The sequence below is a fragment of the Dendrobates tinctorius genome, unplaced genomic scaffold (genome assembly GCF_039654945.1).
Source record: "Dendrobates tinctorius isolate UK_male_01 unplaced genomic scaffold, ASM3965494v1 ptg000139l, whole genome shotgun sequence".
Taxonomy (NCBI): domain Eukaryota; kingdom Metazoa; phylum Chordata; class Amphibia; order Anura; family Dendrobatidae; genus Dendrobates; species Dendrobates tinctorius.
Genome location: NW_027361807.1, coordinates 12841784 through 12857061, shown reverse-complemented (window position 1 = coordinate 12857061; position 15278 = coordinate 12841784). Strand labels below are relative to the sequence as shown.

General features: G+C 44.1%; 2 protein-coding genes across 3 annotated transcripts in view; both read left to right on the top strand.

The window, feature by feature from the left end:
* NR1H4 (nuclear receptor subfamily 1 group H member 4) overlaps positions 1–15278 on the top strand; it is a 319951-nt gene that overhangs the window by 9263 nt on the left and 295410 nt on the right. The gene's annotated exons all lie outside the window — the stretch shown is intronic.
* Positions 6108–7392, top strand: LOC141048964 (uncharacterized). The gene is made up of 2 exons (XM_073545044.1): positions 6108–6294; positions 6414–7392. Exons 1-2 carry the CDS (start codon positions 6203–6205, stop codon positions 7390–7392), a joined length of 1071 nt encoding a protein of 356 aa, XP_073401145.1. The 5' UTR covers positions 6108–6202.

Here is a 15278-nt window from a genome sequence, read left to right as displayed (position 1 = left end):
GGATCACATTTATCCAGAGCTCTACACTGGCTCCTTACTTTGGGGTTTCCATCTAAATCTCCTAGTGACGTGATGCAAATGAAACCCCCGAGGGATCCATTCCCTATAATAAGGCAGTAGAGTTACTCTGGATTCTTTATGGCCTCTGTTCAGCTGTGTCCTTCTTTTCAGAAGTGCACAAAACTGTTGCCGACAGCACCTTTATGCAATCCTAAAAAGATGGACACCGCCGAAGCACAGACACGCGTTTCAGAGATTTACACAGAAACCTCAGTGTAAGGCTAGTTTCACACTAGCATTTTTCTGCGCTGCGTTTGGTACGCACATCAAAAGCGTGGCAAAAACGTATACACGCATGTAAACGCTGCTTTTTTTTCGCATCATCGTGCGTGCTAAGGCAAAAAAACGCAGCGTTTGTATGCGTATGCAAGCGTTTTCCATGCATTTGCTTTTTTTATGTGCATGATATCACAATCACAGGAGGATAAATCCTTGACCAATTAGTGCAACAGACTCCACCAATTGGACAGCAGTGGGCGTGTGTTATGGGAATTTGTTATATAGTCCCTGTTTTCAGCGTAATTCTTCACATTTGCTTGCTTTTTATATTGACGACATGGATCTGCGCTGGAAGAGTTTTCACTTCAACTTGGATCTGGACATCAGGATGGCTCAGGCTTAGGGTACTTTCACACATCAGTTTTTTCCCGTCAGGCGCGATCCGGCTTTTTATTTAAAAACCGGATCCAGCTAAATCTGAAGCCGGATCCGGTTTTTACCCATTGACTTGTATTAGCGCCGGATCGTGCCGCATGGCCTTGCGTTTCGTCCGGTTTTTGCCGGATCCGGAGAAACATTGCATTCCTGCGTCTGGAAAAAACGGCAACAGTAACGTTTTTTTGTCTCCGGCAAAAAAGCCGGAAACGCCGGATCCGGCGATTCCGTTTTTTTTCTACAATTGAAGTCTATGGACGCCGCAATGCGCCGGATCCGGCAAAAGAAGGATCCGGTGGCCAGATCCGGTTTTACGTCTGAGCATGCTCAGAAGTTGGCCAACCCCCAGGAAATATATATTATGCCAGTGGGGTCCTCACCCTCAGCCACTACCATGGAGCCTGTCAAGGAAGCATCCCAAAGGCCATCAAGGCATCAGCCTGCCAGCAGTGGAGGCCGCAAGCAGCAGCAGATGCTGCCAGCAACAGTTGTAGACGGCGGCCAGAATCTATCGCCGCCGCCAGCAGCAGACACCGCGCAGCTGAAGTGCATGCCGCCAGCAGCAGACGCCTCGCAGCTGAAGAACACGCCATCCAGCATCAGCCAACGCCACCAGCAGCAGACGTCGGGCAGCAGCACGAGACACTCCCAGCACAAGACGCTGCACAGCAGCAGACGCCACCAGCATCAGACGCTGGCCACCATCATCACACGCCGCCAGCAGTAGTGGAAATGTCTTCTTCTTCTGGGAGCCCTCCCTCGCATCGACAGCACTTACAGGTAAAAAATGTTTTATTTTTTTATATTTTTTGGTAAAGTAGATTCAGCTTCAATAGTTAAAGATAGGATCTAAACATTTTTTAAAAATTATATACTCACTATCAGATGGCCTCCGGACTCTTTCTGTTCTCTTCACACTCCTTGCATCTTCTGTTCCAAGTAATGCTTTGCGCCAAAGACTGATCATGACATTGGGCAAGAGTGACATCATCAGCGTTTTGAGCAAAGCATATACTGTGACTGGAAGATGCCTGCTGCGTGGTGAGAGTAGGGACAGAGTCTGGGGGCTGTTGGATGGTGACTATATTCCTTTTTTGTTTTGTTATTGTATGTTTTTCTAGCGCCGCTGATCAACCGACGTTAGTGGTGGTGTGCGTCTTTAGAACTCCGGACTGCGTCTGCGTCTGTCACTGATTTGTCGCGCCCTAGCGGAACCCAACCAAGTACCTACGTGTGATTTTTGTGACAGACAGACAGACCTGACATGATAAGATGAATATATATATATATTTATATAGATTAATATATTCTTTTGATGTTTTTTTAATTTTTTTCTTGAAAGGATTTTGAAGATAAAGAGGTGGCTGAAGAGGTGCTCCCAGAAGAAGAAAGAAGGGGTGGAGAGATACCTGGAGTGTCCTCGCAATTCGTAAGTTTCTTGCATACATCACAGAAGCACAATATCACAGTACACTCAACACATATAAAACTATTTAGTACAGACACCACACTGCAGACAACAAATAAAAATAGATGATTACAGATATCACACAGCACATATGCCTACATCCAAGCACAAATGTATTTTGTTTTATGTTTTTTATTATAGTCTTCGGAATCTTTTGGCCGTTCAAGAGGTCCTCCAAGTGCCTCCTAGGGCAGTCGGCATGTGCAACACGGCGGTCGTCCTCGTGTAAGTACCTTTTTTTTTTCTTCACCTTTATTTTAATTATTTCTAAAAAATGTTTCGCCTTATTATTTCCCCCTTTTTTTTTTTCAATTTATTCAAAATTTTTAGTTTAACCCCTTAGCGACAGAGCCAGTTTGCAGCTTAATGACCAGGCCAATTTTTACAATTCTGACCACTGTCCCTTTATGAGGTTATAACTCTGGAACGCTTTAATGGATCCTGCTGATTCTGAGATTGTTTTTTCGTGACATATTGTACTTCATGTTAGTGGTAAAATTTCTTCGATAAGTCTTGTGTTTATTTATGAAAAAAACAGAAATATGGCAAAAAATTTTAAAATTTTGCAATTTTAAAACTTTAAATTTTTATACCCTTAAATCAGAGAGATGTGTCACATAAATTTCTTAATAAATAACATTTCCCACATGTCTACTTTACATCAGCACAATTTTGGATGCAAAATTTTTTTTTGTTAGGAAGTTATAAGGGTTAAAAGTTGACCAGCGATTTCTCATTTTTACAACAAAATTTACAAAGCCATTTTTTTTAGGGACCACATCATATTTAAAGTCATTTTGAGGGGTGTACATGACAGAAAATACCCAAAAGTAGCACCATTCTAAAAACTAGACCCCTCAAGGTGCTCAAAACCACATTCAAGAAGTTTATTAACCCTTTAAGTGCTTCACAGGAACGAAAGCAATGTGGATGGAAAAAATTAACATTTAACTTTTTTTTGGAAAAAAATTACTTCAGAACCAATTTTTTTTATTTTCACAAGTGTTAAAAGAGAAAATCAACCACAAAATTTGTTGTACAATTTCTCCTGAATACGCCGATACCCCATATGTGGGGGTAAACCCCTTTTTCAGCACACGGCAGAGCTCGCAAGGGATGGAGCACCGTTTGACTTTTTCAACGCAGAATTGGCTGGAATTAAGATCGGATGCCATGTTGCGTTCGGAGAGCCCTTAATGTGCCTAAACAGTGGAAAACTCCAACAAGTGACCCCATTTTGGAAACTAGACCCATTAAGGAACTTATCTAGATGTGTGGTGAGCACTTTGAACCTTCAAGTGCTTCACAGAAGTTTATAACGTAGAGCCGTGAAAATAAGAAATCCATTTTTTTTTCCACAAAAATGATCTTTTCGCCCCCAAATTTTTATTTTTACAAGGGTAACAGGAGAAATCATACCCCCACAGTTATTATGCGATTTGTCCTGAGTACGCTGATACCCCATATGTGGGGAGGAACCACTGTTTGGGTGCATGGGAGAGCTTGGAAGGGAAGGAGTGCCATTTTGGAATGCAGACTTTGATGGAATGGTCTGCGGGCATCATGTTGCGTTTGCAGAGCCCCTGATGGGCCTAAACAGTGGAAACCCCCAACAAGTGACTCCATTTTGGAAACTAGACCCATGAAGGAGCTTATCTAGATGTGTGGTGAGCACTTTGAACCTTCAAGTGCTTCACAGAAGTTTATAACGTAGAGCCGTGAAAATAAGAAATCCATTTTTTTTTCCACAAAAATGATCTTTTCGCCCCCAAATTTTTATTTTTACAAGGGTAACAGGAGAAATCATACCCCCACAGTTATTATGCGATTTGTCCTGAGTACGCTGATACCCCATATGTGGGGAGGAACCACTGTTTGGGTGCATGGGAGAGCTTGGAAGGGAAGGAGTGCCATTTTGGAATGCAGACTTTGATGGAATGGTCTGCGGGCATCATGTTGCGTTTGCAGAGCCCCTGATGGGCCTAAACAGTGGAAACCCCCCACAAGTGACCCCATTTTGGAAATTAGACCCCCTAAGGAACTTATCTAGATGTGTGGTGAGCACTTTGAACCCCCAAGCGCGTCACAGAAGTTTATAAACGCAGAGCCGTGAAAATAAAAAGTCTTTTTTATCTCCACAAAAGTGATTTTTTAGACCCCAATTTTTAGACCCCCAAAGTTGGTAAATAGTGGAAACCCCTCAATTCTTGCTCCAACCCTAACCCCAACACACCCCTAACCCTAATCCCAACCCTAATCCTAGTTCGCCCTAACCCTAGCCCAACCCTAGCCCAACCCTAGCCCTAACCCTAGCCCAACCCTAACCCTTAACCCTAGCCCAACCCTAACCCTTAACCCTAGCCCAACCCTAACCCTAGCCCAACCCTAACCCTAGCCCAACCCTAACCCTAGCCCTAACCCTAGCCTAGCCCTAACCCTAGCCTAACCCTAACCCTAGCCTAACCCTAACCCTAGCCTAACCCTAACCCTAGCCTAACCCTAACCCTAGCCTAACCCTAACCCTAGCCTAACCCTAGCCTAACCCTAGCCTAACCCTAACCCTAGCCTAACCCTAACCCTAACCCTAGCCTAACCCTAACCCTAGCCTAACTTTAACCCTAACCCTAGCCTAACCCTAACCCTAACCCTTATGGAAAACTGAAAAAAAAAATATTTTTTTTATTTCATTATGTGTGCCTATATAAGGGGGTGATAAACGGGGGGGTTATGTACTATTTTTATTATTTTGATCACTATGATCGTTTATCATAGTTATCAAAATAATGAATGGAATCTGCCTGCCGGAGCCAGCAGATTCCCGGCGGGCGCACTGCGCATGCGCCTGCCATTTTCAAGATGGCGGCGCCCATCGGATGACGCCGGCGGGCGCTGGACCACCGGGAGGGGACGGAGGACAAGGGAGAGGTACCGGGAGGGGACCGGGGGGATCGGGGACCCTATTTCTCTATCCTCTGATGTGCGATCACATCAGAGGAAAGAGAAATTAAATGTAAAATCGCGGCTTTTTTTTTTTGCGGTCGCCGTTATAGGGTTAATAACGGCGATCGCAAAAGCAGGGGTCGGTAAAAACCGACCGATTCATGTTCTCTGGGGTCTCGGCTACCCCTGGCAGCCGAGACCCCGGAGAAAATCCGACACTGGGGGGCGCTATTCACTTAAATCACAGCGCCGTGAATTAACGGCGCTGTGGTTTAAGTACCCTTAATTACCGCCGTTAAAAGGCGTATCGGCGGTCGTTAAGGGGTTAAATAGTATTGGCATTTTTAAAAAAAATTTTTGGCCTTTTTTTCCAAATAATTTGTTACAAATTTTATTGGCCTTTTTTCTAATTTTTTAAAAAATTTTTTACACCCTTTTTTTGATACTTATTTGTAAAAAATTTTTTTTTTGTCTTTTTGGTAGAATGTTTTTTGATGGGTTTTTTTGGTCTAGTTTTGAGGGTAACATTTGTTTTTTTTTTCCTTTAACAGGATTCGCAGCGTGCTCCTGACTCGGACAGTGAGCTGGACATTGACCTCCTCATTGATCTGGTCCAAGAAAGGGAGCCGCTGTGGAACATGGGGGACTGCCGACATGCCGATCTCATAGTGACACGGAAGATGTGGGAGGAAATCTGTGCCCAACTTGTGGCCAACTGGGAGGACCTCGATGCTCGGGCCAAGATTCAAAACTGTAAGTATACACATTTCCGTAATGTGGCTGCATGTAAACCAGTGTTTCCTAAACTTCAGTCCTCGTGGACCCTATTTGGGTTCTGTTTTCAGGATTTCATTTGTATTGTGCAGATGGTGGAAGTATCATCAAGGCACCTGTGATTATATCACCTGTGCAACACTATTGGAATCCTGTAAACATGACCCGTGGGGGACTTGAGGAGTGGACTTTGGGAAACCCTGATGTTGTATAATAACCAATTTGTGCTTTCTCTTTTCAGGGGAGAGAATTGTGAAGCGGTGGCGGTCTATCAGGGATCGCTTCAAGTAGGAGTTCAACAAAGAAATGCAGGCCCCGTGTGGCTCTGGAGGACGCAGGAGCAAGTACAAGTATGCGCACGCCCTGTCGTTCCTCCGGACAACAATGGTGACCAGAAGGTAAATATTGAAAACCCCATGTAGAAAAAAATGTAACATGTATAACTAATTTTTTTTTTCCAGCCAGGGACATGCAATAGCAATATAATAATTTTGTTTTTTCTCTCTTTCTTCATCAGCACCGTGAGCAGCACTCGGGAGCCTGCACAGTTGGACCCTTCTGGGGCGATCCTTCACGAGACCGCCACCGAGGTACACTTCGACTGCCCTCGCCCATCTGCACCTTCACAGCCTGCCCTCACAAGTGATCCCACCAGCGCTGGAGCATCGTGGCCAACTCCATTCCATGAATCTGCTGGTGAGGAAATAGCTTTCCCTTTACCCCACCCTTCTGCCGCTGCCACCTCTAGTACACCTGCAGGTACTGGGCGGCAGCAGCAGAGGGGTCAGGAAAGGATCTATGCACCAGAATTCTTGCATCTGAATGCATCTTTTCAAAACTGTCTCAAAGTGTTGTCTGAGCAAATTGCCGCAGGCTTTAATATGCTCAGCAACAGCATTCTTGAGGTCAAAACACTTTTGCAAAGCATGCATTCAGATGCAAGACAAACTCCAAACAACACATTTTTCTGGTCTGTATTGGAACGCATAGATGGACTATCTCCTGACCAGCAGATGCATGTAATGCAGTCGTGCCACACTGCTCTAGCGCAGGTTACCTCCAAAGCTCCTCCACCCACCCCGGTAATTCCACCCACACCTGCCCTCCCTTCAGCCTCTGTCCCCCCTCCCCCTCATATTCAATACCAGCAGCCTCCCCAGTACCAGCAGCCTCACCACTACCTGCAACCTCCCCAGTACCAGCAACCTCCCCCGTACCACCAACCTGCTACATTTCAACATCCTTCCCCGTACCATTTCCCAACCACATCTTCTGCGCCTCCAGTCCCTGCCCAACCATCCTCTCCACCACCCACCACCTCTTCTGCCTCCCACATGTCCTCCCATTCTTATTCTTTTTCAACCCCTTCACCTCTTTTACCTACCGATCCTTCACCACCACCACCACCATCCCTGTCCTCTCTCCACACTCCCAATGTCGAAGTGTCCCAAAGCCCCTCCAGCATTATCTCCACCCAACATTATGTTAATTTATAGTTTTTTGCAATAAAAAAATCATAATTTTTTCTGAGAATTAAAAATAATGTTTTCAGAAAAAAATGATTAATAACAATTCAATAAAAACATTTTGTTGGTTCAAAAAGTTGTCTGTCTTTTATTTCAAAGGTTAAATAGTAAAACAAAGGTTAAAAAAAGTCTTTACATAGGGTTAAATTGATTGGGTATCCACAACCAGGTACATAACTTTAGGTAAAGAAGTTAAAATACTTTGTATAATACACAACCAGGTACACAACTTTGCCAACAAGGTAAAAATATTGTGGTAAAATATACATCCTTGTACCCAACTTTGGTTAAAAGGTGACATCATGTAGGTAACAGTAAGGTACAACAATTTGTTAAAAATTTCAAATAATGTGGTTACACAAGGTACATGAATTTGGGTAAAAAAGGTAAAAGAAGAAGTTTTCAAACTCTGTCATCCTGCCAGTCGATTCATCCTTCAGGTGAATTAAAGTATTCAGCAAATTTGTCCCTAATTCTGGAAACAGCCACAGAACTTCTAAAGGTAATGTTCTGGTAATCATGCAAGGTGGTTTCTTCAGAGTGGTCCTCACTGGAAATGTGTTCGTTGCAGATAACAAAATTGTGTAGGACCACACAAGCTTTGATCACCTTGTCCACAGTTTCAGTCTTGAGGATGGTCGCGGTCAATAGAACACGCCATTTTGCTGTAAGAATACCAAAAGTGCACTCCACCATTCTTCGTGCTCGTGTGAGGCGGTAATTAAAATTCTTCTTGTAGGTGTCAATGCACTGCTGGAGTACGGCTTCAATGGGTGTTCTGAGAGCTGGAAGGCTTCATCCCCTACACAAACAAAAGGCATTGGTGGGCCTGATCTTTCAGGCAGTGGTCTAGGGGGTGAGAATTGGACGTTGTTTCCATAGAGATGCCGACCCATTGCTGACAATTTAAAGACTTGGGAATCATTGGACAGCCCATAGGCCCCAATATCAACCGCTATAAATTTGTATTCTGCATCAACGATGGCCATGAGGACAATGGAAGAATACTTCTTGTAATTAAAATATTCCAATCCAGATCTAGCAGGTTTGATGATGCGGATATGTTTCCCGTCCACTGCACCCAAGCAATTAGGAAACTGACATATTTTTTTGAACTTGTCAGCAATTTCAAGCCATCTCTCCATTGTGGGCTCTGGTATATTCGTCAACTAAAGAGTCCCACAATGCACGGCATGTGTACTTCACAATTCCAGATATGGTGGAAATCCCAAGTTTGTACTGGAAATAGAGTGACGAAAGGGATTCTCCAGTTGCAAGGAATCTGTGCAAAAAGCAAAAGTTTAAAATGATTTCCAATTCACAGCAATAACATAACATATAAGTCAAATACAACAGTTGGGAAAGTTGTGGGAAGCAAGATGTGTTACAGTCCGCGCTGCCGAGATTCACAGATCACCTGGGATGCAAGATGTTATAACAATGTACTCCTTTATTTCCTCCTACGCGTTTCGGCACCCTTCCTGGCACCTTCCTCAGGGATATTACATCCCCTCCTTTCTCTGCTGCAGTCACCAGGCAGGCAAAGTTCAGCACCAGTATCAGCAGTGGCTCGACACCTCAGAGCCCGCTGCTAACTTCACCAGGTTTCAGCAGTGGCTCAACACCTCAGAGCCAGCTGCTCACTTCACCATGGTTGGAATCCAAAAAGGAACTGCTATAACCAACCCATATATGTTGGTTATAGCAGTTCCTTTTTGGATTCCAACCATGGTGAAGTGAGCAGCTGGCTCTGAGGTGTTGAGCCACTGCTGAAACCTGGTGAAGTTAGCAGCGGGCTCTGAGGTATCGAGCCACTGCTGATACTGGTGCTGAACTCTGCCTGCCCGGTGACTGCAGCAGAGAAAGGAGGGGATGTAATATCCCTGAGGAAGGTGCCAGGAAGGGCGCCGAAACGCGTAGGAGGAAATAAAGGAGTACACTGTTATAACATCTTGCCTCCCAGGTGATCTGTGAATCTCGGCAGCGCGGACTGTAACACATCTTGCTTCCCACAACTTTCTGAAGGTTTTTCCACGTGCGAGTGGTTGGTGGAGGTCCTGCAGCAGCTGATTCTGTGATATGCTCTCAAGCCAGTTGTGGGTTACACAACTGGAATAGGTGAGTGGAACTGTATTATACCGCTCATACTTCAAGTGTCACTAGTGATAGGGCACTATTGCGCCTCTTGTTTCCCCCACCATTTTTGTATAAATACAACAGTTGGGGATCCTATAAAAACAATTATCCCAAACGACCCTCAACAACATTCCAGTGCAAGCAGATCAAATTAAATATGGCTTACCGAAGAGTAACCATCAGACGCTCCGCTGGTGAAATGGAGAAGCGGCAATATGTGTCACTTCTTCTGATGAGGTGTCCAATTCTTTCCAACAATAAATCAAAGTTCTCCATTTTCATCCTAACATATGCGAAAAATTTCTCAGGGTTTCCTCTTAGCTCCATGTAGAGTGTAGAATAAACCCCACGTGTCATTCTCTGGGCTGTGATGGGGTGGATCCACAAACGTCGTCGGCGCTGACGCATGATGCGCTGCTGTCTCTTCTCTCCTTCTCAAGAACAATTGCTTTCAAACGATTCGCCTCAACAGTGAAATCCACCAAATTCTTCAGAATGTTTGCTATCACAACGTCCATCTTCGCCAGCCAGCTACTTTCTCTTCTCTCTCTCCAATCTGCACTTGCTCCTCTACAAACTGTGAAAGATGGGCTGGGAACACTGTAAAAATAGGTTTTCCGTAGCCAATCATGTTTTTTGAGCACCCCATGGGCGTTTTTACAAAACGGATCCGTCGTAATCCGACGAAAAACGGATTAAAAACCGAACGAAACGGAAGAAACGGATCCGGGTTTTTGCCGGATCCGTTAGATGAATGCGGCAGAAAAACGCATCCGTTTTTTCCGGTTGTCGCCAGATCCGGCACTCCGGCGACACGCCGGATAGCGCCTGACAGGAAAAAACTGATGTGTGAAAGTACCCTTATGCAGTTGCTTGCCATGAACAAAGGGAGAGAGAGACAGCGAAGACGGCAGCGCCGGCGTTTGTGGATACATCTGTGATGGTTACGTGTGACTAGACACACCGCCTCCAGCAGGGCAAATTTCTCTGACACACGTGACCCTGGATACACCACCTCCAGTAGGCGAATTTAAATAATATAATGTGCAGCCGAATACACGGCCTCCAGCAGGCGAATTTCAGTATTACACGTGAATCTGGATACCCCGCCTCCAGCAGGGCGAATTTAAATAATAAAGGGAAACACCAGGGAAACCGATACAATGGAGGGCCCTGCAATAGGGAACGGGGATGTGGAGACCCCTGCACTCCCCTGAGTCAGTGTCTCTACACTCCTGACGGTCCCTATGCAGGTTACGCACCTGGCGACGAGCAGGATAACTAAAAACCCTAGCTCACCCTGCACCTAGCCCTTTCTAGTGAAATGACCGGTGCAGAGACTAATCCCACCACTGCACTGAAACACACAAAAGGAAAGGTACAAACAGGGATAACACCACTTAGCTTTGCTCTGTTGCTCTTGCTCCCAGCAACAGAGTACGACACCCGAATTCAGCTTCCACCTGAAGCTACTACACAGAGCTCTGACTGAGCTGCAAGGAACTCCTCTGAATAGCTCCTTCCTTCCCCAGACTTGGTTGGAAATGACCAATATCACCAACAGTGAGTGAGAGCACATGACACACCTTTATAGTTAAGCCAGAGGAATCACACCTGTTACTGATTCTCGTGTAATAACGCTAACCACCACTGGGGGCAAACTAGAACAAAAGACACCACTGTGTAATGACCCTAATGGCCACCAGGGGCAAAACTAACTTTAAGCAACCAGCTTAAAGAAAAAAAAGGTTACAAGTGCTTTTATCTGTCACAATCCAGCATGGATCATGACAACATCCGATTGTTGAACTCTGCGAGAGCCGTGGAGCGTACCACACCCTCTACAGCAAGCTACAGGCAAACCCGGAGAAATTTATGGACTATACATGGATGTCCCAACAAAGCTTCATGTATTTGCTTGGTCGTGTCCAAGATGTCATCCGGAGACAGGACACACAGCTCCGTCGTGCGAGTCCTCCCGAGGAATGGCTCCTGGTCACATTACGGTATGTAGTATTTAAAAACCAATGCCTGCATTATTTTATCTGTTCTCAGATGTAATATTCCAAAGCTTGCTGAATTCTTTATCTGTCATGTACTTAACCAAAGGCTGCAGCATTATTTTTATGCCAGTAAAGAAAAGGCTGAAGATTTATTTTTTAATGCCCTTTTTTTTGTGTTAAAGTTTTTTGTTTATGGTGTGGTACAAAACAATAAGCACAGATATTAATTTTTGTTGTTTCTTTGTGTCTCAGATTCCTGGCAACTGGAGAGACCCTCTCTTCACTGCACTTCCAGTACCGGCTTGGAATATCCACCTTGTCTGGAATAGTTGTGGACACCTGCCGGGCTTTGTGGGACGTTCTCTGTCCAGAATTTCTGCCCCTGCCCACCGTGGAAAAGTGGATTGAACATGCAGAAAGATTCTGGACAGTCTGCAATTTCCCCAACTGTTTAGGTGCGGTGGATGGGAAACACATCTGGATTATAAAACCCAAAAGAACAGGCTTGGAGTACTGTAACTATAAAAAGTACTTCTCTACTGTTCTCATGACCATTTCTGATGCAGACTGTACGTTTGTTGCAGTGGACATTGGTGCATTTGGCCGTGGGAATGACTCCCAGGCTTTTAAGAACTCTGACATGGGCCGGAGGTTGTATGGCAACCAGTTCAATTTTCCCATGCCACGGCCTCTTCCCAACACCGAAGGTCCGCCACAGCCCTTTGTAATGGTTAGTGATGAGGCATTCCAGATGTGCCAAAACCTCCACAAGCCCTACTCCAGCCGTGACCTGGACCACACCAAAAGAATTTTTAATTACAGGCTGACCAGGGCAAGAAGAACTGTAGAGTGTGCCTTTGGAATACTTCTCTCCAGATGGCACATTCTCAGCACAGCCAATAATCTTAAACTGGAAACAGTGGATGAGGTGGTGAAGGCCTGTGTGGTTCTACACAATTTTGTTATGGTTAGAGAGCACCCGAATTTTGAACTCGATGATGCCGCTCCTAACCCCTTGCCTGAATTTAATCAGCACCCTCTCAGGTCATCCGTTGAAGAAGGCCAAATGAGGGACTAATTTGCTGCCTACTTCAACTCAGATGTAGGACGGGTGGCCTGGCAAGAGCAAATGGTGTAACCAAGTTTACTTTCGTGTGTATGTTAATAAAAAACTTGTGTTGATACCTGTACTGAGTGCACTCTGTCTTTTTACACTTCAATACAATAATCAACTGGCCAGGTGTAAGAGTGAATTCACGATGCTGGGTTTTGTGCATCATGAATTTACTAGTACTCCTGACCAGGTGACTATACATACACACAAGTTATTACACCGAAAAAAACGAAGTACACGTCCAATGTAGATAGAAATACAATTTATTTACCACATCAAATTTTAATAATGACATAACAATATATAAAATACACGAATAAAGGATCCCGTAAAAGAAGCTGCTTTTGTCCAGAACAAAATATATATATAAAGTGCTTAGTGCATGCAATAATGATGGGCCAATTATAAAGAACTCTAAAGTTAGAGGAGGTCACAAACAGGTGAGCAATCTGAATGAAAAGACCCCATAATCAAGCGCAATTGTGCTTACCCATCTTCAATCAAACAGGACAAATGCAGCGCCGCCACCTAATTTACGCGCGTTTTGCCTCTTTCTCAAGGTGCGGTGATGTTTTGTGTGGTGGATCAGGCTTATATATCCTGTCAGCAGGTGCTCATTAACGGCGCATGTATCCGGTCCTGCATCCTGGAAATTGCATCACCAACGGCGCGCGTGTCAGGAGACGTCACATTGACGTCACTGGCACGCAAACGTCATAACAAGGTGCCACCGGCAATGTTCCAAAAGACACAGACCGCAGACATGGGCACTGGTGCACAAAACCAGAGGACAAACCTGAATGAGAAGGGGAAAAGTGTAGATAGTGACATATTATAAAACTGTGTATATGATATCCAAAAATACTGTGCAACTAACAGAATGGTTTTTAACAGGGAGAAATGCAAAGTACTACATCTGGGCAATAAAAATGAAAAAAGCATATATAGAATGGGAGGAATAGGGCTAAGTGACAGCACATGTGAAAAAGACTTGGGTATACTAATAGATCACAGACTGAATATGAGTCAACAGTGTGATGCAGCAGCAAAAAAGGCAAATGAAATTCTAGGATGTATTAACAGAAGCATACAGTCTAGATCACGTGAAGTCATTATTTCCCTCTACTCCTCTTTGGTCAGACCTCATCTGGAATATTGTGTCCAGTTTTGGGCACCACATTTTAAAAAAGACATCAACAAACTGGAGCAAGTTCAGAAAAGAGCGACCAGAATGGTGACCGGTCTGCAAACCCTGTCTTATGAGGAAAGGTTGCAGGATTTGGGAATGTTTAGTTTGCAAAAGAGAAGACTGAGAGGAGACTTAATAGCTGTCTACAAATATCTAAAGGGCTGTCACATTGTAGAAGGATCAACTTTATTCTCATTTGCACAAGGAAAGACTAGAAGCAATGGGATGAAACTGAATGGGAAGAGACACAGATTAGATATTAGAAAAAACTTTTTGACAGTTAGAGTGATCAATGAGTGGAACAGGCTGCCACGAGAAGTGGTGAGTTCTCCTTCAATGGAAGTCTTCAAACAGAGGCTGGACAGACATCTGACTGGGATGATTTAGCGAATCCTGCTTTGAGCAGGGGGTTGGACCAGATGGCCCAGGAGGTCCCTTCCAACTCTACGATTCTATGATTCTATGATTCTATGATTCTACCAATGTATATCAGTTAATCGGGCCTAGCTATTTAATAATAAAAGAAAAAAATTAAATAATAACATTACAAAAGTGTGTATTGTGAAGACTGTGACATTATAAAAAATATACATATTAAATATATAAACAATGTTAATCAGAAACATGAATATATTACACAAATTAAGTACCAGTATGTGCACAATTATAATGAATGAAAAAATAAAAAATAATAAATGTAATTTTTCCGCTTCATCACATCTTGATTCGTCCTTGGAAACATGGATCATTATCCACCCAGATCTTCATCACTCAAACGTCATGATGATGCAAATCCAATCACGAGACCATACTAACATAGGAATACAATACAAAAACAATAAGTAACCAAAGCAAAGAAGATTAAAACAACACAAAACACAAGACAATTTATAAAAGTGAACTGAAACTCAAATTCTCATTGAGACCTGCCGGTGTCACGGTATCATAGAATCATAGAATCGTAGAGTTGGAAGGGACCTCCTGGGCCATCTGGTCCAACCCCCTGCTCAAAGCAGGATTGGCTAAATCATCCCAGTCAGATGTCTGTCCAGCCTCTGTTTGAAGACTTCCATTGAAGGAGAACTCACCACTTCTCGTGGCAGCCTGTTCCACTCATTGATCACTCTGTCAAAAAGTTTTTTTCTAATATCTAATCTGTGTCTCCTCCCATTCAGTTTCCTCCCATTGCTTCTAGTCTTTCCTTGTGCAAATGAGAATAAAGATGATCCTTCTACAATGTGACAGCCCTTTAGATATTTGTAGACAGCTATTAAGTCTCCTCTCAGTCTTCTCTCTCAGTCTTCTAGTACCGTGATCCATCGGCATTCCCTCTGAGTTAACGCACGCTTTGTGTCACCACCCCTTATTCCTGCACGGATCCTGTCAATTCCCCAAGCTCGAAGACCACTTGGAT

What these genes read in the sequence shown, in the direction of transcription:
- LOC141048964 (XM_073545044.1), top strand. Translation starts at nt 6,203, where the DNA reads ATGCAGGCCCCGTGTGGCTCTGGAGGACGCAGGAGCAAGTACAAGTAT. An exon ending in ACAACAATGGTGACCAGAAG is followed by an intron (nt 6,295 to 6,413) that starts GTAAATATTGAA and finishes TTTCTTCATCAG; the next exon opens with CACCGTGAGCAGCACTCGGG.